Source organism: Seriola aureovittata, chromosome 11 (genome assembly GCF_021018895.1).
Source record: "Seriola aureovittata isolate HTS-2021-v1 ecotype China chromosome 11, ASM2101889v1, whole genome shotgun sequence".
In the NCBI taxonomy this organism is placed as follows: domain Eukaryota; kingdom Metazoa; phylum Chordata; class Actinopteri; order Carangiformes; family Carangidae; genus Seriola; species Seriola aureovittata.
In genome coordinates, this window is record NC_079374.1 from 3,636,274 (window position 1) to 3,660,399 (window position 24,126).

Here is a 24,126-nt window from a genome sequence, read left to right on the forward strand (position 1 = left end):
TCTGCAAAGGACTTTTCATTCGTGTCGGCTTAAAAGTTGAGGTTGGAAGTTGATTCTTAACCTTGGACAAACAATTTCACACCAGACAATCTCCACCTGCTGAGGAAGATTGTGTGATACAGTAAGAAGCTACAGATCCGCAGCTAATTGGAGCTGGTGGTGAAACTGTGTAGTCACCTTCTGTTTCCAACAAGAGGCACTTGGATGTCCTGCCATGATCTCCATGACTAAAGATGTCACAGTGCTAGCAGTCAAGAAGGCTAATAAATACTAATACAAGTTTTCTAACCAGATCATCATTATCATAAGTTACTGTGCCTGTCCCCTCCTAATTAACCCAATTAACTCATTAATTAGCAAAGATAAAGCACATACTACATACCTGATATCAATGTGAAGTTGTTACCTTAAAGCGTTAAGAGCTTGGAGATCATTGGGAAATTTATGAAGAGGTGAGGTGCTCTAAAATCTAATCGTCCCACGGTGGGACGTAAAAATGATCATTTGATCTCAGGTTTTTTCTTTTTTCTAAAAGTAATACCAGTATACAAGAGACAGGAGGGAACAGGAAGTCATTTTAGTTTGCTGCACAAGAAGGTGTTAAGACAGAGAGGTGTAAAGACAAGAAACGATGCAGCAACGGGGAGTTAAAAGAGGTTTTATTTAAATTATTGTTGAGTAACAAGTCGACATCACTAATAGACTGGCACAGAAATACAGTTACGTCAGAAACCAACAGCACAAGCAGGCGATTATGTAAATTATATGCTCAAAATTAAATTTACCCCAAAGCTACAGATTCAAATAAAACTGTCAGGATACTAAAGACGTAGAGTGTTTTTGTTCTGTCACAGGCTGGATCTTATTTTACTGTTGAGGTCTTAACTAATGACCATCGTTAACGGAAATGATGCTTCTCACAGTTAATCCACTATTACATTTCCACATCAGTCATATTATTTTATTTTTTTGTACAATTACAGAGTGAATTTTGCTGCCTGCTTTTTAATATCCTGTAAAGATATTAGAAGACTAAAGATGTTGCACTCACTCCCTGATATTTCTGCTTGTGTGTTACCAACCAACAGGGAGTTTAGTACAAAGACAAAGGCCGTTTTAGATTTAGTGTCAGTATTGGTTCTGAAAACAGGCCACAAGGAAAGAAAGTGCATATAAAATGGTGTGTGTGTGTGTGTGTTTGTTTGAGGGAGATAGAGTAGGGCTGGCACAGACTGAAGGTCAGGGGAAGTATCAGTGACAGGAAGTCAGCGTCTGCCAGGTTCAGACCAGGTTACCGCGGTAATGAATGACCGTGCTGAGTGACACCTGGCTGGTCTTAAAGACGAGAGGAACAGCGCTCAAACACACACACACACGATCAAATACGAGGACACACATTCACACACTTAGACAGTCCTAAAAACTCCTAAACTAAAATATGTTTCTTTAACATAAATCAACATTCATGACCAAATAAGCAACGTAAAAAACATATTTAGATATTACTGAGAATTTAACAGTCACCAAATATTGCTGATTCCTGATTGGTGCACAGAAGTACATGACATCACCTATTTCAAAGGAAGAGGAGATTAAAAAGAAAAAGAAATCCAATATTTCTCATGTGAAATAACTGTTTTAACTTTTGCAGGAAATAATGCGTTCATGTCGTATCCCATCGCTCACAGTACGTAACAGATGTAGAGATTGTTGAGGATGGATGGATGGATGGATGGATGGATGGATGAATGGATGGATGAATGGATGGATGGATGAATGGATGGATGGATGAATGGGTGGGTTGGCAAAACTTTGGGCCTTAACACAGGAGACCACTGTTTCTTTCCTATTTCCAACCGACAGTCAGTTTTGCTTCTTTTAACCGTGACAACAATTGTTCTATAAACCTTAACTGCTGTTTATTATTGTAACCATGACGACAAAGGTCCTCTAACCTAAACAAAGTACTTGTTTTAATCCAAACCACGATCGTTCCCTAAACCTAACCAAACCTTCACTATAGAATCATAAAAGTGTTAGTTATTTATTTGTCGACACTGATTGACATAATCTGTTTCACTAATTCAGGAGACGCTCCTATTGGTCACATCAGAGGAACAAACAACCTATAGCGTATGGTCGTTAAGGTTACAGGACATGTTGGTTTCCCATCAGGGTTCTCATGGATTAGGGATCCCCTGATATGATGTGAGTCTGTTTCCTGTCACCTTTGTCTCCTCCCCACAATAGAAGCTTAAAATAACCCACAAATACTTAATACTTAGATTTCCATTCAGCATGTCTCACCAACCCACACGTATCCTAGAGATCTAACAGACATGACTTCATCAACAAATATTAGCAAAATCTATTTTTAGATCGTTTGAAACCTGTATTGTTTACAACCATGTTTGCTAGCTAGCAGTCTTCTTCCCTTTCTCTGCTGGCACACCCGCTGCGTTATCAGATTACATCAGTCCCTCGGCTGGACTGTGTGTCATGACACTGACATCTCAATGAGCGTTCACCAGATGCAAACAAAACAGGGCCCCACTCTTAAAAACATTGCTCTGTAGTGCAACCGGTGGTCAGAAATTCATCAGGGCAGCTTTTAAAATACCAAACCAAACTTCTTTTTTTTTATTCATGCATATAGACACACTCTATATTTATATATATATATATATATATATACTGTTTTGTCAAGGACAAACAACAGCAACAAGGATGGGAAAGTAGGAAACAATACTACTCGTACAAATTACTGTTAATTGGATTAAAATAAAAACGTGTGTATCAGTGTAGTTTGAGCTCTGTATCATCACGCTGCCCTGAGCGTCTCAGTGTAACAAACATCAACATTTGAGGCTGACTATGACATTTCTCTTTGACATTAAGCTAACCAAGCACCTTACCAGAGGCCAGTGAAACACAATAGGGGTGAACTGACAACCTATTTCTCCACCGGGTGCTGTGGGTCCCACTGAGGTGACATTTTCCAGCCAGTGTTTTTGTTGTTTTTCTTTTTCTTTTTTCTTTTTGTTGTTGTTTGTCTCTCTTTCTTTTTCCACATCATCCATCCGATAGCACCTCCTCTTGCCTCCACGCACCATGTACAAAACTTCAAACGGCAAGATCAAAACAACCTTCATCACGCAGGCAACTATAGGCGATGGCAAAATGTCACATATTGTTACTGCCAGATTTTTCAGGGGGACAGAACGCATGAAAGCGGGGCTGGTCGGTGATTGCCTGCAGCAGGGGACCGAGAGCAGTCATGAAACAGCCCGTTATGTTTTGGAAAGCATTTGCGGCCACGTTGTGTCATTGTCTGGCCCTGATCCACATGCTGTGCTGGACACTCTGCCCACAATGTACCAAAATCCAAAATACATAACTCCCAGATTTATTCACGAGTGACACAGGATCCTCTGGCGGCTTGTAAACAACTCTCCCTCTCTCAACTGTCCTGTTTCCTACATGAATGTGTTGCTGCGACGAGTAACCTTGCCATGAGAACCAGCTCCACACAGTTTGAGCTCTGTGGGTAAAGTTAGTCTCACTTATCTCAGGTTCACTGCAGAGAATCGGCTCTCCCGCGACATCTCCTCGCTCCCCAGGTTCCAAGTATCAAATTCTCAGCCAGTCAAAGCAGCAGATGCAGCTCTATTTTAAGATCTGATATTCGCTGATGCCGTGGGATTTCAGCACATCTCCGTAGCGCCCGGTCGAGGAGGTGCGTTGCAGCCGGCAGTGGCGGCACCACTGGAACGTTTTCAGAGGGTGACAGGCGAGGATGCATATAATTGCACCTGTCCACCTGTCTTATCACAACCTTCCGTTCTCCTTGTTGCAGAGTGCTGAAACACCTGCACAGACAGGCAGGGTGCCAGCCCCGTCACCACAGATGCTTTTGCCTGTCAAAGCTGCAGGATGCAACACTTTGCTGTAAATAACACCTCTTTTATTAGCCAGGATCACAATAAGACGGTTTAACAGATAAACCCCCCAGATGTCCTTCAAGAAAAGTGGAAATACAGAAAACACTTGTTTCCTCTTAAACAGCAACTTCCTCATTTGCCTTTTATATCCTATTCACAGTTTAACACCTACTGTCGAGCCAGGTTGGTATTATTAGCAGACTGTGTCAAGTTTAAAGATATCATATTGCGTAATTTATATTCATTGATATTTATTTTTAGCTGTTGTACCACTTTCATATTCTGTATTTTTCTTCCCTTTATTTAAAAAATGAACATCAGTGCAGTTCTCATATATCAAGCTTTAAAGCCTGTGGAATTAATAAAGCTTTACCTACTGTAATACCTGGCTTAAACGCACAGTATGAAACTTCTGCTGTTAGGGGTCTCTCAACCAAAACAATAACCAAAAGACGGCATTAGGTGACGTTGTGATGATCATGGGAGATGTTGGCGTCTCCTGGTTTGGATTCCTTCTGTGTCAGTTGGAGGAGCCAAGTTATCAACAGATAGTCTAACACGTCCTCTTTTCTCTAACTTGAGATCCAGACGTCCGATGACTAAAGTCCTTCATCTGTTTAAAATATATAGTTGAATATGACCAAGGTGTAAAAAGTGTATCTCAACAATCTGACCAAAATAGCTACGCATGCACATAGAGGATATGATGTCATTGACAGGCGAAAAAATGACACATACAGTTACTGTGATTAATTTCACGTATTTTTCTGGTTTTGAAAATTGCTGGAAACATTTGGGATAATGTAAGTAATTTTTAGACATTTTAATGTGGAAAAGTTAATTTAACTTTAAGTGTATGAGGAGATCAGGTTGGAGAGAGCTCAGAAACTGAAGCATTTTCACTTATTTGTGAACCGGAGCCAAATTCTGAAAAGTGTAGCTAGCGTGAAAAGCTTGAACCTTGTCCCCGTCATTCATTCATCTCATAAAATTATAAAGCCTTCAATATCTCTGAAATTACAGACGCACCGTCACCATTTTCCTCCCCACTTATCCATTTGTTGTTGCTGAATAAAAAGAAAATTACAAAATTATACCCTCAGTGGCCGAGCCCCTGATATTATATTATATTTTTTGGTGAGTAGAAGCTTTCAGATCAAAATAGTACAATGAAAACAGCACATCTTCAAATGATGCATGAAAAATGAAAGATGCATGAATAGTGTCATCAATCAACTTATGTTACCTCACTGAGGCCCACTTAGTTTAACTGTAAAAACTATATAGCTCCCTTTAGTATTTGTGTTATTGCAGCATGTGACAGCTTCATATTTGCTGACTGCATCAGAATGAGATACTTGTGTAACACGGCTCCTTTTGGTTCAATATTGGAAGCAATTTGTGTATTTTTTAGTTTCTTTTCTCGTATTGTCTTCATGCGTTAAGTGATGTAAGCAGGTCTGGTTGTGTCATGTGTCTTGCCTCTGTTAAACACTTTAAGCAGAAGCAGATGATGTTATTACACAGACAGAGTAAAAGGATGAATCCTTGACTCCGCCTTCATTTGCTAACGTCGTTACTGACTCCAGCGAGTCACAGTGACACTCTCCATTCACCGTGCTCTTCTGGTGCTGTCTACCATCTCCATCACCTCCAGCAGCTACATCTACATCAGCCATATGACTTCCTTTTGTCATATAGTGGATTTAATCTCTGAACACATGCATCTTGATCTTATTTTATATGTACAGTGACGGTTTTATCTGTGAAAGACAGATCACGTCCTCGGGCCTGAGGAGAGCAGAAGCAGCTCTGGTCAAGCTCAAACTGAGGTCTCTCTTTAATTGATCACGGCCACTCGAAGCTGAAGTGTCCTGAACGCTGCTGTATGTCGTGTGTATTCTGAATGTGTGGACGCTGTAAAGCATTTTACTGGATATCCATGAGTCTATATGTTAATGTGACAAACATTCAGTTTAGTCAGGCGCCTTGTTGGAGGTGTTGCAGTTAGTATTTTTGAAAGCAGCTCGGCTGTTTTAGAGGTAAAGACCTCTGTAATTTAACCTGAATCACTATCAGAGGATTCCTGTGATGAATGAATAAACACGCGTAGAGGAAAATATATATAATAATGCTGTTTTGGCAGCATGGTCCCCTGCTGGAGTTTCTGTTTGGCCATATGATAGGTCACACGGAGCTTGCTCTCGTGACTGATCAGTTACATTGACCCTTAACCCAGAGGTCAAGAGTTAAAGACATGGGGAGAGGAGGGGCAGGGTCTGGTCTGAGAGCAGATCCTCTTCTGACCTTTGGCTCAATGATGCATTGAGTCATTTTACACTGTAATCTCAGTTTAGACTAATTACTGCATTACATGACACGGAGACCAACAAACTACACTGACCTACACTGCTGTCACAACAACAAGGACACTTACAAAAAATTCATACTCCATCAATAAAGTTGTTTACATGTACACCCTGTGTCAGTTGGAGCCAAACATAGAAACGGTGCGTAGTAGAGCTGCAAATAAATCAAATCCCAAAGATTTCACTAATTTTACTGTCATGTCTGACAAAGGGAAGCAGCAAATCATCACACTGGAGAAGCTGGAACCAGAAAATATTTGTCACTGTTGCTTGGAAAATGACAGAGATGATAAACTGATGATGAAATGAAAATAGTTGCTGATTTAATTTTCCCTGTCCAGTAAATAAACTAAATCATCCAAGTCAGCTCGCAGATTGAATAGAGAAGCTGCCCTTCAGTTTAAAATACAGTCACAATGGAATAAAAGGATACTAACATTTAATGTTTATCTTTGCAAAGTGGAGTTGATCGGAGTATTTTTAGGAGCCATCTGAGGCTTTCCTTGGCTTCACCGGACTTCGTTGTAAAGTGTCCAGTAGAGTGTCGAAGTCCACAATCTGTACAATGATATTCTAACCTGTAGGTATATTTGGCCAAAACTACAACAGTCAACAGTTGGATTCAGACCTACAGGTGTATGAAAAGGTTTGGGCACCTCTGGACAAATTACATATTTTAGTTGATTTGTAAAAAAAAAAAGGTAAAAACCCTTGCAGGTAACAGACATTAAAAATGAGCTTTTCTTCAAATGTTAATTCTCTATTACTTTTATTTAATGAACTTGACAAAAATAGGGAAATAGAGAAACTTTGGCATGTGCAAAAGTTTGAGCACCCTACACTTCTCAAACACTCAGAACATCTTTAACTCTATGGTCTTTAATTGGTTCATTAAGACTTGTAAAGCAGGTCAAGACTTGTCATTAAGGATTGCCAGCTGATGATAATTCCTGAGCTAATACATTTTCTGACTCTTCAAATCTTGTGCTAACACTCAACAACCGCGGGCTCCTCTAAGCAGCTGACTGAGGATCTGAAGATGAAGCTAATTGATGCTACGAAGCAGGAGAGGCTATAAAAAGGCATCAAAGAGCTTCCAGCTTGAAATTTCCACTGTCAGAAATGTCATTAAGAAATGGCAGATAAGGGAAGCTGTGGAAGACGAGACAAGATCTGGAAAATCAAGAAGACTTTTAGATAAAACTGCAGGTCTGCTGGGCAGAGAGGCAAAGCAAAACCTCCATATGACTGCAGAGGAGCTGCAGGGAGGTTCAGCTGTGTTCACTGTGCAGCATTGATGCATAAACCACACTGAGGAGTCATCAGAAGATAAACTTACCTGCAACCTCATCACATAAGTCTGAAGTCTGCAAAGCAACATCTTGATAAGTAGTTTTGGAAACATGCTGAAGTTACAGTTGATCTCTTTGGCCTCAATCACCAAAGGTTCATTTGGAAAAAAGCATTTGATGAAAAGAACACCTCAAGCACGGAGGTGGAAATATTCTGCTTTGGGGTTGTGGGGCAGAAAGTGGCACAAGAATCGTTGCACAGAGGGAAGAACGGATTCCACTAAATATCAACAAATTCTGGATCCTAATGTCCTGCAGTCAGTCAGGAAACTGGAGCTGAAGAGGCTGGTTTCAGTGAACAACCACAGTGAACCAAAGTGGACCTCTAAATCCTCCATGAACCACTTCAAGAAACACAAGCTGAAGCTCTCACAGTCCCCCTGACCTGAACATCTCTGAAAATCTTAAACAGCCTAAAAAATAACCTCAGAAGTGATCCGCAGGACGTGTGGGTGAAAATTCATTTATTGAGAATAGACAGACTCAGAATAAGAATCAGAATCAGAGCGTTAACAAACAGAGGAAAGGCTCATTTTTCATGTGGTTGTAACAGGTTTGTTTACTTCTTTTCAAAAACAAAATCCACAGAATATGGAATTTGGCCAAACTTTTATAGACAGCTGTAAAACGAGCTGTGATACTGTGTAGGCTTTACTGAATGTCCTGCGGGTAACGTTGTCTCTCCTGTTCTCTCCTTCAGGACGCCTCCATCGCCCATCGCTTTCATCTGATGCGAGAAAAGCACCCGGAGAAGTTCAACAGCAGGTAACTTAATGGCTCATATTTTGGAAACGGCCTCAAGCATCTACAACACACACCGGCGCAGAGCTGTTGGGGGGGGGGGGGTGTTGACAGTGGTTCTGCTAGTCAAAAAGACAGTTAATCTTTCCCTTTCCACTGTCTTAATACCATTAGCTAACAAGCAAACCTTGTAACCAGCTAGTGACCTCGCACTTCAATCTGGAAGCTCAATATCTCACTGAGCCGCAGTCGTCAGCAATCAATAACGAGACAAGACCTGCCTGCATGGTGGGATCAATACGCTGGCAGTGGCTTTTCTGTGATTAAACTGAACTGAACTGTGGCATTAGAGTCTAACTGGGCATTCAGATCTGATTCTAAAAAAGTAAAATGAGGAGAAAGTTGTGGAGAAACGAGGCTGCTACATCGCGAAGGCAGATGGAGACAGCTGTGACGTAAACGAAGGTTAACATCATCCTAATAGCAGAGAAGGTATCGTCAAATGGCGGGCCACGAGGACAAGTGCACAGCCGTCTAATTAATTGTTATATAACACTGGAAGCTGCCTCGGTCTGACTAGAGAGTGAGAGAGGTCAGCAGAGAGAGCAGCAGCGATCCAGAGTCAGATGAAAAAGAAATATCTCGGCGATGACGCACCGCCTATAGCAGCAAGTTCAGAAAGACGAATTCAACCTCGTTACACAGAAGTGAGAAACAAGCGTCATCTGTGTGTGAAATGTTAAAGTCTGACATGTTGTCTTGAGACAACGCTGATAACACTGTTAGGGTTGTTCTGTCAGACTTAACGAAGCTCCTCCCGAACACTTTATACAGCAGAGTTCACAGTAGTGAGTAAACTGATCCGGTCTGAGATGTGCAGTTCAAATTCCATGAAAAGACGGGACACGACAGGATTATAAATTCAGCGTCAGAGTCTACAGCCAGGCTCTTTGAAGCTGGCCTGGACTCTGCGGACATTACTGTGCCCCCTAGGAAACCAAATTGCCCCCCCTCACTCACATCCGTTCTGTATGCACACTTAAAGTTTACTCCTTACATTTTGTGTTGGCCACTAACTGCAGGCAGGAAGTAGCGGAAGAATTGTCGGAGTTATTGTAATGTACGAGTTTTCAAATTGCAAATGGCGTTCACACCAATATCTTACGACTGGGCAACTTCCAGTTTTATATATTTATATAGAAATGCCTCAAATCAACAAAAAGTAAAATAAATAGTGCTTAAAATACTTAAACCCACATTTAATGAATATGATGTTTGACGTTTTGACCTGATGATGGTGCTAGAAGAAAAGTTGAGTCAATTTAATGGCATCCAACAGATATTTCACTTTAAACCCACAAATATCAACCTCATGGTGGCGCTGGAGGGAAACTGAGCAGGTGAGTCACTAGGCTTTATCCTCTGGGGACCATGAATGTCATGACAAACTTACATCCCTGGTTTACTTTGAGTCAATCCTTCGTGGCCCGGTTTTATTTCAAGTCTTGGGTCTTGGTGCCACAAACACAAAGAGTTGAGAAACAAACTAACAGTCTTTTTTTTTTTATTTTGAGATTTGTTATTACCGACCTTTTTCTTAAGATATAAACATTAACCTCCCGAAGCCCCAAAACCAAAAGCATCAAGGGGGGGGGGGGGGCTCCTTTGAAGTCTCACTGCTTTCATTTATTCTGTGGTCACTCTTCTCTCATTCAGATGCACCGTGGAGAACAAACAGCAGCAGTATAAACACTTCCTCTGTAGACAGATACTGTAGCCCTGAGGTGAATGACCGGTGATGTGGCCTGTTGCCTCTGCTGTAGCCTGAGGCCGAGGTGTGTGTGTGTGTGTGTGTGATCAAGTTCTCAAGTGTCTCAAAGTGAACCTCTATGCAAAGCACTGGCTGGTGTCTCATGCAGACTTGCACCAGTCACTTGTTTAAAAGCCATCCTGTGTAAACTGCACATCGACTGTGTGCGTTTGTGATCGTATGCACATGAGCACAAATCGCTTCGAGCGTGGCGTGGAATTCCCTCGCCACAATTAACTTTTACTTTTGTTTGACCTCTCAGTAAAGTATAAAGTCTTGTTTTGAATGCCTCTGACTCACTTGGGAACTCTGTCTTTGTGCAGCACTGTATGTTTTTTCATGTTGTTTGCATGATGGAAACAACATGTCTTCTGCTCCCCTCCGCACTTAATTAGTCTACATACTAAGGAAAATAAGAAAATAAGAGCACCGAGAGGAAGAGGGAGAGATGGGGGTTGTTTATTCTTTGAAATTCAATAATTAATGCTTAAGTTTCCACCCTTGGTCCCAGACCTGTTTCCATCATCACAGGCAGAAGGAAGAGAGGGTGGTAAAAGATAAAAGACAGATACCTCTGTTCTCCAGGGGCCCTCTCTTTGATCCATCAGACAAGGACCAGAGATGAAACATGTAAAGCATTTATGTGGAGAGCAGGAAATATTCAACACACATAAACAACACATGAACACAGTAACCTATAAAACCTCGTCTTCTCTACTGCATGTGTTTCACTTTTGCTTTTTTTGATGGTTCAGAATATTTCTAATCCACCGACCGATCTCTCCGTCGCTGTGTGAGCCACTCCTGGCTCTGATCCAGCTGTAAGCTCCAAGCGACAGTCTTCACAAAAACATGAACTGTATTGACACCCACCGCTACACAAAATAATAATACCAACAGTCTGATAAAGACTATTTAGAGGAAGCCAACACTGGAGGTTATTGTTCTAGTGTGAATTCTGTTCTTCAGGACGTCCACAGGGCAGCAGACAGCTGATGGACAGCTGCAACTGTTTCATTGTCGTCTGACTGATGTTTTGGCAGAGTAAATATCCGTCCATCTTTACAGCAGTTTGAATTGAAAGGAGTCAGTGTGGAGATCGAGCAGTTTTTTTCTCTACGGGTGAGCAGATGATAAATGACCTTTGACCCGGAGAGAGAGGGGCCCATAGCCACATGCAGCACTTAGCTCAGTGCTTTACTGTCCTCCATGCCACTCACAATCCCACATTGTCTGCATGTGTTTGTGTGTGTGTGTGTGTGTGTGTGTACTACAACACCATCCCCCGCTTGTCTACTAGCACATACCCCCCCCTCCCACCTCCCAGTGTCACCCTCCCATCCTGGGCCTGTTGGGACAGAAGGGAAGTGTGACTGCTGACACCTCGGCCTGTGGAGCTCCACCAGGCCTCTAATGGTCACAGTAGCCAGACCTCCAGGAGCCCCAAGCCCAGGTGCTAATGACTTCTCACACTGGGGACAATGCTGCCTTTCTGTGTGTGAATGTGTGAGTGTGTGTTCGTCACCGCAAGTGGGGGAGTTTCAGAGGAGGAGGGTTGGACTTAGAGACGTTGAGAGAAAGGATCATTTTGAAAATGCATCTTTTTCTCTTCTTTGTGGCCTCTTATCCAAACTTGTGCAAAACTAGGAGACATTTTTTTTGTAAAGATATATCACACTCCCTTCAAATGATCAACAACAGTTGGTAGCACAATACAAGATACAGTTTCTGTTATTCTAAGGTCACTTACTTAGATGTTACTGTGTTTTCAGATACACAAGCATAGATATGTTCCCACGGTCAACAATGAAACTCCACACTCAAGATGCAGTTTGTTTGAAGTTACACTTACTTGTTAAAAAATCCTGTATGTTAAATGTTTATCTGTGTTTTAATATTAAAAAGAGGTGAACATTAGATCAGACAAATCAGTAATCTTGTTGAACTTAACTTTTTAAAATTGACATTTTCTTAAAAGACAGGAAACTAAATGAACAGATTTCAGCCTGAGTTATAGGACGGATCTGCCTTAAGCCTGGTTTATACTTCTGCGTTGACTCGTTGCCATAGGTACGGCGTAGGCACGGCGTAGGCACAGCGTTAGCTACGGTGTAAGTACTCTATGTATTGATCCTACGCAGTGTAGTATAAACCAGGCTTTACCAGCTGATTACATTCTGCCAGTGATCTGAGGAATAACTGTAATGAGCGAACAGACCGACACTGAGTGATCGGAGTTAATATTTATTTTAAAGCAAAACACGCTTTGATCCCCGGTGTTTGTTTATGTAAACACCATTAGCTCTTTTCATAAGCTGCTTTGTCATCAAGCCCAAAGAACAGGTCACTGAAACTTATCACCTGATTGGATTAGCAGAGATCAGGTGTCAGCACCTTGCTGACCTCTGGTCCAAAAACACTGCAGCCAGGGTTGTTTTTCCCTTTTAGATTTTCTGCTGATGGAGTGTGAAGATGTTTTGCTTTGTCTGTGCCGCTACAGTGACTGTCGTGTTCACTTCCCAGATTCTTCTATTTATTCCAAACAAACTGCTGTTACTGCTCCGAGAAAATTAAAAGCAACAGCTCCTGTGTACAAGGGAAAGACCCACATTACCTGCTGCATAAAGGAAACACAAATCTCATGACCGTGCTCTGATGTAAGAGCTAATATTTGATTCATTTGATGCCTTTTCTTTAGAAATGCTTTATTATCCGATTAATGCAAATCTAGGATTTTCTTCCTTTAAATGTTCTTCTTTTGTCAATTTTAAATATATTTGGCCTTATAAACACATCCTAATTTAATTCAGTGTTTTGCATTTATGAACAAACTTGTATTAAGTTCCTGCTTTTGAGTCACATCTTTCCCGACATTAACTGCTTTTAAATAAACTGTGATTCAGGTACACATCACACACAGTCAAGGCGTAAACGGGGTTTCTACCTTGGAAGTTTTATTAATCAATATTTCATATTAACATGGACTTCCCATGTTGCTGTGGAGAAAAAGTCAGTCAGAGGCGCAAATCAGAGCTTTTGTCTGTGTGACTGGGAACAAAATACTACACATAATTGCCTAATTCAACCTAAATTGCCTCAGAATGTGGAAGTAAAATGATTGCGAGTGCTAAATGTTTTATTAGGTTTCTAATCTTTAGTTTCCACTTGCCATTTGCAGCACCTGAAATACACTTTTGAGCTGGGTAATGGGATGTTTCCTCCTGAAATGTGTCATGGGAGTTGTAGTTGACTTCTCTCCTCACAATATCATGTCCACAGACTTCCAACTTTGATTTCTGTTGAAATAATTTGGTATTTACCAACACAAATGATCTCTTTCTTTTTCTTTTTTTTAAGCACAACTTTATACAAGTTACGTCAAAGTCCACCCTCATGTCTTCCTGATTTCACAACAGGTATGAGGGAGGAGGGGCAGTAAAGAGGTGGTGGGTCATGAGGTCACTGCTCACATTGGGGATTAAAGGAGATGCTTATCTGTAGGGAGGGGGGCAGCAAGGTATTGGGTAAGGGTTGACCAGATATACAGCAGAGAGTTTTTGGAGTCGTCCCCCCCAGAGCTCTGCCGAAGCACCTGAACCATGTTTTCACAACAACCTGGTTCCACCTTCCACCTCAGTGGTAAAGCCTCTCTCCTCTCTCTCTCTCTCTCTCTCTCTCTCTCTCTGCTCTCTGGTAGATGAAACGTGAGTCCACTCGATTCTCTTTGAAATGTTGAAACAGCTTTAAAGAGACGAAGCATCTTAACGGTTTTCATTCAAGTTGAAAAGAAACTACTTTTCTTTGTCGGGGAGTCAGTTGTCAGTTCCATGCGAGGACACTGTTTAACACTAAACCTATTACCATCTCCTTAGGGTTCAACACACCCTGCCTTACAAGTCATGATTGGTAAACCACCACCACCAGCCCCCCCACCCCCCATTTTTTAAGATCCCTTTTGTTCTAGCTTTGCATTAGTTTTTGTGCAGAAACATGGGAATAATGGAGGAAAGGCTTATGGAAGTGGCGTGTCTCCCTGTTGCACTCTGTGTTCATAAGAGAGGGGAAAAAACATGAGTTAATTGCATTTTTTACAGGCCGTCTCAAGTGGAAGCAGCTTAATGAGGTTAGGCAGCTCGCCTCGTTGAGAATCGCAACTGCTCCTAATTGTGATCTCAAATATGCTCATAATCCCCTGATTTGACAGCAGCAGAGGTTTCAGGGGAGGTATTAAGGTGAAAGAGAGAGAACAAGGGACAGAAAGACAATTAGCAGGGAGAAAAACATGTGAACAAGTGCAGCGGCTTAAGACATTTTACTTACACTCACAGTAAAATAAACACTTATTAAAGACTTGAATGCTGAAAAAGAAATAAAAGAATAACAGCAAAATACGTTGAACTGTTCAAACAGGTCGTGTTCTGTTTAGATGTTCGATGCCCTCGTCTTTCTCTCATAACCTTGTTATTGGTATGCCCACATTATACGGAGATGTTGTGTCAATAGCTGTGTTGTCAGTATCAGCAGCATATCCACATGCCAATGAACCCACTGTCATATCATGAAATATGTTTCATTTCTGCAGTAAAACACATTGAGCCGTCGGTTAGTTGGAAGTTAGTCATGTTTTTTCTGTGGTTTACTTTCTGTTTTTCTTTTCCTTTTTTAGACTGCAAAAAGGTGAAGTGAAACATTTTATAGACCCATGATCGATCTCTGGAGCACATTCGAGCTGGAGAGCTGGTCGATTAATCATTTATCAAATTAATACTTTAATAATTTCAGGCATTTTTTAGGCAAAAATAAACACATAACACAGCTGTAGACTACTTAATGTCACACACCTTGTTTTTTATGAGCTTCTTGATCCAAAAACTGAAGGTCATGGTTACAAAATATAAAGTTTATAAGGTTAAATTATTGATGTGATATGAAAGGAAGAAGAAGTCTCACTCTGTTGGAGTAGGTTGTACGGTGGTGTGACAGGGTTTCCCCCACTAACTCTCTTTGACAGGTATTAACAGCAGTGTGCAGAGGGCAGACACACAGACAGGCCAAAAGCTTAATTTGTCATTAAACAACATTTAATTTTAACCTTTTAACCAGCAAAAAGTGACGCTCACTGATAATGATGAGAAGCTGCTGCTGCTGCTGAATATTTTCTACACCATTTAGCAATTGATTATTAGCGTTTCGTGAATCGGCCCCAAGCTCAGGACGTCTCTAGATTTCATGCTTTTCCTTGTCGTACAGCGTAGGTTACTGAATATGTTTGGGTTTTGACTGTTGGTCGGACAAAAAAAGACATTTGAAGACGTCCCTCGGGATGTGGGAAATTATAACAGGCATTTTCACTGTTTTCTGACATTTTATACACAAAACAATTAATCAGTTTATTGAGAAAATAAAAGGAAGTTTAATCCATCTATGATAGAGATTGGACATCTTCAGGGGTATTCTAGTAGTAAAGGGTCCAACATGTCCGAACATCAAGAAAGCAGTGTGCTTTGTTGTTGAGGTCAGACCTCGATTCATTCTCCAGCTAGCTGATAACAATTACGCTCTGTAGTTGGATCAGACTGAGGTCGGATCACGTTCCAACCACAAACCGCTCCAGAATCTGTTAGTGATCGCGCAGAGACCGCTTCCTTTTAAAGGGGTTAGTCCAACATTTAGTACAGACATTCATGGTCCCCAGAGGATGAGTCCCGCCGACTCTGATGATCCCCTGACTTTACCCCTGGTGACCGATGAGGTTGACATACATGGTTTTTGCCGAAATGTCTCGACAACTACTGGATGATTTGTTTGAGACGGTGTAAGACTCTTCACTGAGTTTCCAGAGTCACGTCCAGTTGATGAACCTGTTGGGGTTTTTTTTTTTTTTGCTAACCCTGAAAACACACATCATTAGTGCTTCGTCACTTTACAGTTGATATTCACAGATCGGTCAAGCAGATCTTTCACCTTGACTGTGTCATTCAGCCTCTCTCCAGTTCTAAAACTGCAACAAATGACATCAGGATATAAACAAAACTGCATCCATCAGGTCACCTCTGACAAACCCATCTGCAGGGCAGTAATGAAGCATTGCTCATTGTTGTGAATCACAGTAATATTTACCTTGACCTCGCAGTCTCCACCAGCAATGTTTCACTCCGCGTCCCCTCCAGAGGCGATGTTGACATTTCAACTCCCGGCATCATGGCACGGAGGCGAAAATGTGTACATTGCTTTGGTGAAAGCGCAGAGAACAGCAGGCGGCCGGGTTGACAGATGGTGGGGGGGTTAATATTTTGCGGTGCAGTATCTAACCACCGATGCTGCCAGTGTCTCCGTTTTTAAGGCTTTGGGGTGCGTCAGTGGAGCTTTGACCTCTGTGGTCACATGGCCTGTTGCTGTCCTGACCTGTCAGTTTCAAAATGTGAGATGACTCAAGGCACCGGACAGCTTCAATATGTGTCCACTGCACCCGAAACAAATGGAGCCACGGGCGCGCGACACTGTACTCATGTGCAAGCTAAGTTAGGACTGGGAATATTTTCGAATGTGTTGGTCAGAAACACGTCTGTCCTCTGTTTCCCCTCTCTCTCCTCAGAATGAAGAACAAGCTCTGGTACTTTGAGTTTGGCACCACTGAGACCATATCTGCCACCTGCAAGAAGCTCAACGAATGCATCGAAGTCGAGGTGAGTCACAGACTGTTGTCCCTGAGACATAATGGGTGAGTGGATACAAAAAGTGAGGAAAATATCCTTAAATACCATATTTGATTTAAAAAAAAAAAAGAAACATCTTGTGTACACTACACCTCAACAAGTTTGCTTTCCTGCCTTTTCGCTGACAGGCTTTTAAGTGCTGTTATTTTATGTTTTTTCTAAAAGGTTTTGAAGAAATTTACGCCAAAGTAGTTTTGCCATATTAATGAGGCGAGCTATTCATAGCACATCATCAGATTAATGCTCCATAAAGTCACTGATTGCCTCATTCTGTCATACAGCGCCGCATAATCTGTCACCTGGGTGCTTAAAGCACAGCAACACTCCAAGAAAACACACCGGAAAACATGCAAACAAACTGCTTCATGCCCTGCACCCTCCATATCATACCATACCATATTCATCCAGTCACACCAACATCTGCTTATTGTCAGACAGAAACATTCAAGGTGTCACTGGTGAAGTAAATGAGTTTCTTGATTCACTACGGCCGAGATAATGTGTTACCACATCTTTTATTTACTGACCATTATGGCAAATATCGCCTTAGTCAATATAGAGCTCTACTACTTTATTAAAGGTTAAGGCTTTTCTGTGTTAATTAATTGTTAACGAATCCAATTAAAACACCAACATCTGTTCGTCCAAAAAAAGGCAGATATTTACTTTCTTCTTTTTTTTTTTTTTTTAAAGTCTCAGTGAGTTCCTGAAACAGCTGGTCACTTTAGTTTTTACCAAAGGTTAGTTAAGTAAAACAACGCTATTGTTGGGGACTATTTTCAGCTGCGGATTAATACACACCTGCCGCTGTGGCGACTGTTTAATGTAAATATGTTCCTGTATTTTCAGGTAATTAAAATTTGAGTTATGAAAGCCCAGCTTACAGACCTGTATAAAAGGCAGTTAGTAATGAAGGCTACGTCCCTTCTGGAGGAACGGTTACCCTCGGGTCGTGGGTTTAAGGGGCTCGTTATGTATGAGATACAAGTTTTCCTTTGTTCCTGCTGCTATTCGGTTGTTAGATCGCAGATTGTATTTCACTGGACACCGCTTATTCGCACAGTCCTGTCTGTGGATGTCCATAAGTGTTTAGTGCTATGTGTGTCTGTGTATGTGCGTTTTAGTATATCCTGGCTGCAAATCAATTTCCCTGTTAGGGACGATAAAGATTCTTTGACCTTTGAACTTAGATTCTACTTGCATTGCTCAAAAAACGACTTCTTTCACTTCCTCTACCGTTTCACTGGCATGCGAACTTAGCGAACACTCACACTGAAGCAGAATTTGACATAATCTTTTTCTTTGTGGGAAACAGAAGCTCTTGCACTTTGTTTGTAATACATCCTCTTAGCAAGTATCACATCATGTTTCCTCTCTTTAGCCCTTTAGTCTAAATTCTGAATCAGTCGTCTGTGTCTCTCTGAATCTGTCTGCGCGGCCGATTGCAAAACAGACTCTTTCATGTGAAAGCACCGTGGAAGATGCTGACGTGTTTACTGCTCAGAGGGGAGTGATTTCCACGTGAAGTGACATCATGTCTAATAAGAAACCGGGGAACAACTGTGTAGGCAGATTGCAGCTCATGAGGGCAATCAGGTGATCTGCACAGGCAGGAAACTCTTGGTGGGCGCCCAGTGAGAAGAGCTGTACCACAGGATGTAGAAAATAAACACCAGACTAAGGAGTGGGCGGGTCGGAGGCTGATATGGACTGATGAGGAGATGTGTTGATGGTGTTTACTGTGAAGCATCTGTGTTAATTGTTGCACTTGGATTACTACGACCTTATTACCTTATTAAACCTATGAGTAATGGAGTCCTTCACGAATACAATGTTTTCTGCCAAAGGTGGAACAGTTTTGAGATTCTTGAATATATAATATTTGTTTTCCCTGAGTTTTTTTTTATAGTGGTTTGAAGTGGGTGGGGCTTATTTGTAAAAAGGTGATGTCGTGTACTACTATGCACCTGCATTTGTGGATGAGAAAATGGGAGAAATCTTTATTTTCTTCTCAGTATTCAGTAAACTACAAGTTATATGAGGAGTAGTGAGTGAATGAGTGAGGGACATTTTAGCTTCTGTTATTAACTATTAATTGTTTAGCTGTGCATATTTAATGTTATCAAGTAATACCTATAATCTGAAGCCAAGTTTTGATGCTTTCAAAAGGTGGAGGAGAGGTTTAACCAAGCGATAACCTCCGGGGCTGAACAACATGAAGCAAAGTGCCTAAAACTGCAGTTCCTCTTATGACCACTAGAGTCTGGCTCCAACAGTGAGTCAGTCCCCATAGACTCCCATGTTAAAATGTCCAACTTTACAGCAGAAATAAACATGTTTACAGCCTGGTACAAAAAACTGTTTTGGTCTCTAAAGCTAATTTCTGCCTTCACAGCAAGTGATCGGGAAGTTAATTTTTATATAACCCATTTACATTTTATGAAGGCTTAAAGTTATGCATAGTTGAAGATGTGTCGCTTTGAGTGACAGGTGGGTGAGCGTAGCGTTAGGTAGAGTCGGGCAGTGCCAAGATGGCAACAGCGGAGCAGCCCACTCCTACCATTCTTCAGAAACCTATGAGCGACGTCACCTATGTGTCCATCTTTAGCCTGACATTTCTGACAAAAAAAAAATGCTGTGCTAAAGAAGAAGAAGGTGATTTAAAAACGAACTGTGTCTCCACTCATTTGTGTTTCTGTGAATATGCAGTATGTATGTGTGCACGTACGAGTATGTATCACACTCCACACACACTTTACTTGATGGGTCTTCTGTGGTTTGCTTGCATATTGTGGGTGTGCGGTGAAATCCAAAGATTTTTTGTGTGTGTGTGTGGTCACGTTGACTCAGCACCCTGCATGCTGAGTCACAGCGACGTGTTGATATACTCTGGTGTGTCTAAAGAATTTGTTGCATCCAGATAAGGCTAGACACAGTGTAATTCAGAGATAGGCCAAGAGTGTATCTGTTAATTTCTATGTGTAGACTATTAGACACCGGGCCAACTTAGTGTATTTTACAGCTGTCAATAAAGACAGAGCTGCAGCCTTGGACACTTGGCTTCTGTACAAGTAATACATCAGGACAAAATAAATCTTGTGGTCATAAACAAATCAGCGGTGCACAAAGTGGGTACAAGCATGGACGGCTAATTTGCCCCATGACACAGCAACTCATACACTGCAGCTTTGACTTTTTCAGCCTTTATATCAATATAAAACATAAATCCTACATTTATTGCCCTTAAACTGGTTTCAGTAAAACACAAAAGACCAAAAATTAAGAGAAAAATCTTCCACCCAGAGTTTTATTTGTTCATCTCTGTAGTTATTGTGCGTCTTGTCATAGTCTGCGGAAGAAATTTCTGCCTACACAGCTGAGCTCATACACCATCAACAGCAGTAAAGTTTCAAGGAAACATTTGCCAGTAGTGTATCTCTACACAGATCGAGGCAACACATGCTGGATCATATGAAATTGGCATAACTTTGTCATCTTTGTCAGTCAGTGATGAGCAGGGTGTTTAATTGTTGTGGTGAGATTTTCTTTAGCTGTTCTCATCATTGCTTCTCTTTGTCCTGCTTTTCTTTTGTCTCCCACCCTACTTCCCGCTCAGTGCGACGGAATCATCTTGGACCTCAGCAACACCTCCTTGGAGGGCATCGCGGTGCTTAACATTCCCAGCATGCACGGCGGCTCCAACCTGTGGGGCGAGACGAAGAAGAGGAGGAACTACAACCGCATGAGCAAGAAGGTTCCCGAGAGGATGCCGGCGAGCACCGTCACCGACGCTAAAGAGCTCAAGTTCTGTGTGCAGGTGAGTCAGTGCAGATAAGTGAGAACACACACGACCAGTTACCTGCTTACAGGAAGCCGCCGTTAAACATTGAGCACTAACAAAATAAAACTTACTGTCAGTTCATGATTGTATAACTCAAACATAGACTCTACGGTCATAAGCAATGATCAAAAATAACAGGCTTTTATTGAATTAAACCTTCAAAACCCTCTGGGGAAGTAAATCTGTTTTCCGCATGAAAAACTATATAATTGTTTCCCAGTTTTTGTTTTTTTTTTTCCTTGTGACTTTGAAGAACTGTCTCCTCGTGACCCTTCATCACAGGTTAAGGCCTGACTTCACACGTGAGTTATGATCAGTTCAACCCAAGTGGGGACTCAGACAGAAAACAGGCCTGCGTTAAAACTGAATACTGCGTTGGTTGGGGGTATGTTGTTTAAGGTACTAGTGAAACAATGAAATACGATCCAGGACGACCAATTGGAGGAACAGATGAACGTTTAAAGGCTCGTTTGACGCAGAATCACTGCACAGTAGTTACTAATACTGGGAGAGGATTTTACAGCTCTGAATGAGAGGGCTTCAGGTTTTTTATTTTTTCATGCAGAGCTATTGTCAGTTTGAATGAGACCTAAGAGTGATTTTCTCTGATGGATTGTTTCATTTAAAAGATTTTTTAGAGGCCAGAAGACGTAAATGTTCCCAGTAGTTCCCATTTTGTGTAATTTCATGTATTATATCATTCAACTAAACCAATCAGATTTAACTCGTAGGGTACCGCTGAGCATTATATGTAAAGAGTGAGCCTGCTGTCGGGACTGGCACCTTGAAACTGAGCTGAGACACAGTCAGGGCGACGGTGTTGAATGAAAGCAGCGTGTCGCAGAGTGGATAAAACAAAGAAAAAACAGGAGTATTTCCAGTTAAATGTTCATTGTCTCAGTCGGGAGGAAGTGTAAGAAAATGATCATTCTAGAGACGTTCAATGCCACCACTGTGTGTGTCCACTGCTACAGAACATCCGGTCTTAAACCCACAATGCATCACACTGGCTACATAACATGTGGAACCTATTAGTCATTAGTGATTATTGGAATATTAAAAAAAAATAACACTTCATACATGAAAAATACCGTCACCAGCTTTGGTTTTTTTAAGAGGCACTTGATTTGAAGAGACCGTTCATGACTGCGTTCACCTGCACAGAGAGACACAAGTCCACAGTTTCTAGATTTAATTAATAAATTAGTCAGACAAAACTCCCTGACCTTCTTTCCTGTCTGTAGTGTTATGCTGACAATGAATTTGATGCGCTGTCTGTGATGAGTCAGTGGTATACACGAGGGTCACGGTGTCATGATGTCACCAGGTAGTTCTCTAAGATATCAGACTTGGAACAGTTTTGTGCCGTCCGTCCGTCCGGCTGTCCATCCGTGTGTCTCCACTGGGCTCTAACATTTACCTTCCTCTGTCATCCGCTCTTCCCTGGAAACAGGAAGTGCTGGCACAGCTGGTATTAACAGACAATGATAGCCACCAAACATCTGTTTTAGATGATCGCCATGAAATGTCCTGCAGCGCTGTGTCACAGATGAGACAGGAGGGATAATGTGTCCAGCCAGCTTTAAGTGTGTGTGTTCAGATGTATACGCGTGTATGAGTGAGTTTTTCTTCACACCTTCCTGACTGCTCTGCATGTTGAGTGATGTGACGTTACAATCAAAGAGTTAATGGACATAAACGGACATAACAATGCCTGTAATCAGCCGTCTGACCCTCGAGTGGCGTCTCGACGTACGGCAGCAGCTTGTTCCTGGTTCATTTAAGTGCAGTAATTATATGTGGTTTAAAGTGTTGCCTGATCTTCACTTTCATCCACACCAGTAACTGTTGAAAGTTATTATAAATAAGTAAAGGTTCTTGATAATCAAAGGTTGTTTTTTCCAGCAGAGAAAACATTTCATTTCCATTTGTAAGTTTGATGAAGCAGATACAATAATTTTCCACTAAGGTTTGTGTGTTTGTTTGTTTTATATAATCATTAATATGTTCTACAGCGTTTGGATGCTGCGGCGTTCCGTCTTCCATCTGCTCATCATTCACGTCTCTATTGCAGCTGCTGCTTTGATTCTTAATGCTTTAGTTTTTAATCACTGTTTGTGGCAGACACCAATATTTTTGGAGCAGGTGCTCATTAACTGACACATCTTTCAAATTACAGATGTGAATTCAGAATACACATGTTGGCAGGTGTCGTCACCGCTCCTCCCGAACACCACAGCTGCTGCTTGTTAAGAAAATCCGGCCCAAATCAAATAACCATGATATTCGGGATATTCACCTCTAAGATCGTGTCAGTCGGGCCGGTGACGTTTGAGCGGCGTATGACACCAGTAGATAAACGCTGTGTTGGGTTAATCTGCTGCTACTGAACATGTTTATGTGTCACAAAGAGAATCAGTTGTATCATGTCGTCTGTGGCTCTGGAGCTTCATTAAGTCTGAGAAAATAACCAGGAGTTGGAAAAAAAGATCACCAGGAGATAAAGTTAGGCAATTTAACTTTTTATCTAACTTTTAAAATATTTTTAGTTGAAATATGATCCAGAACATTTCTTCATTTCAAGTGGAGAGGTGCTGTCGCAGGCGTCTGTGAGCCAGACTCGTGGAACAGCCTGGCAGCAGTGCAGAGATATAAAGTGTCTGAGCGAGCCTCGCTCTCCTTCCAACCATTCAGAGAAGACCAAAGTCAGGAGAACCCTCACAACTGTCAATCAATACATGAACACGCTTCTGGTCGACGACTTTTATAAAATATATACAGTATATTTATATATATATATATAGCTGTCCCCATCAAGTAACTTTTCTATATCAGAAAAAAAAAGGATTTCTGGAGAAGTGTATGCAAACACAGTGTTAATAAATAACTTAGTTTGATTATCTGAACTCATTATTTTAAGTTCTGAAAGTGATAATTACCCAGTTGTGAAGAAAAAAAGACAAGTTCATTTGTTCACGGATTAAGATTCAAAGTTATCAGGACTCCTTCACTTCTGATTAAGAAACAGACGAGTTTGATTTATTGTCACAGTTTGAATTTTTACTTCACATGCTGATAAATAAGTTTTCCGAACCCTGACAACTTATAATTGCTATTTAGAAAACAATTCACTCTACGCTCTCACCAGTGTTTTCTCGATTCATCCCACTTCTGTCCCTTTCGCTTCACTTTGTCTCAGCATCTCTGCTGACTGATGTAAACCTTGTTTCCATGGAGATCTCAGGGCTACACTGAAGAGACAGGATGAGAGGAAGACACAAGAGGAGGAGGAGGAGGAGGAAGATATAGTGAAAGAAACGATAGAGTGAGAAGAAACACGGATGACTCAGTCCATT

At 41.4% G+C, this 24,126-nt stretch overlaps 1 protein-coding gene across 3 annotated transcripts in view; it reads left to right on the forward strand.

Moving 5' to 3' along the window:
* Positions 1-24,126, forward strand: part of LOC130177290 (diacylglycerol kinase beta) — a 104,854-nt gene that overhangs the window by 57,970 nt on the left and 22,758 nt on the right. For all 3 annotated transcript variants that reach the window (XM_056388881.1, XM_056388883.1, XM_056388882.1), the window contains 3 exons: positions 8,363-8,427; positions 16,809-16,899; positions 20,546-20,745. In XM_056388881.1, the coding sequence (XP_056244856.1) occupies positions 8,363-8,427; positions 16,809-16,899; positions 20,546-20,745 (356 nt within the window). The remainder of the gene's footprint in view (positions 1-8,362; positions 8,428-16,808; positions 16,900-20,545; positions 20,746-24,126) is intronic.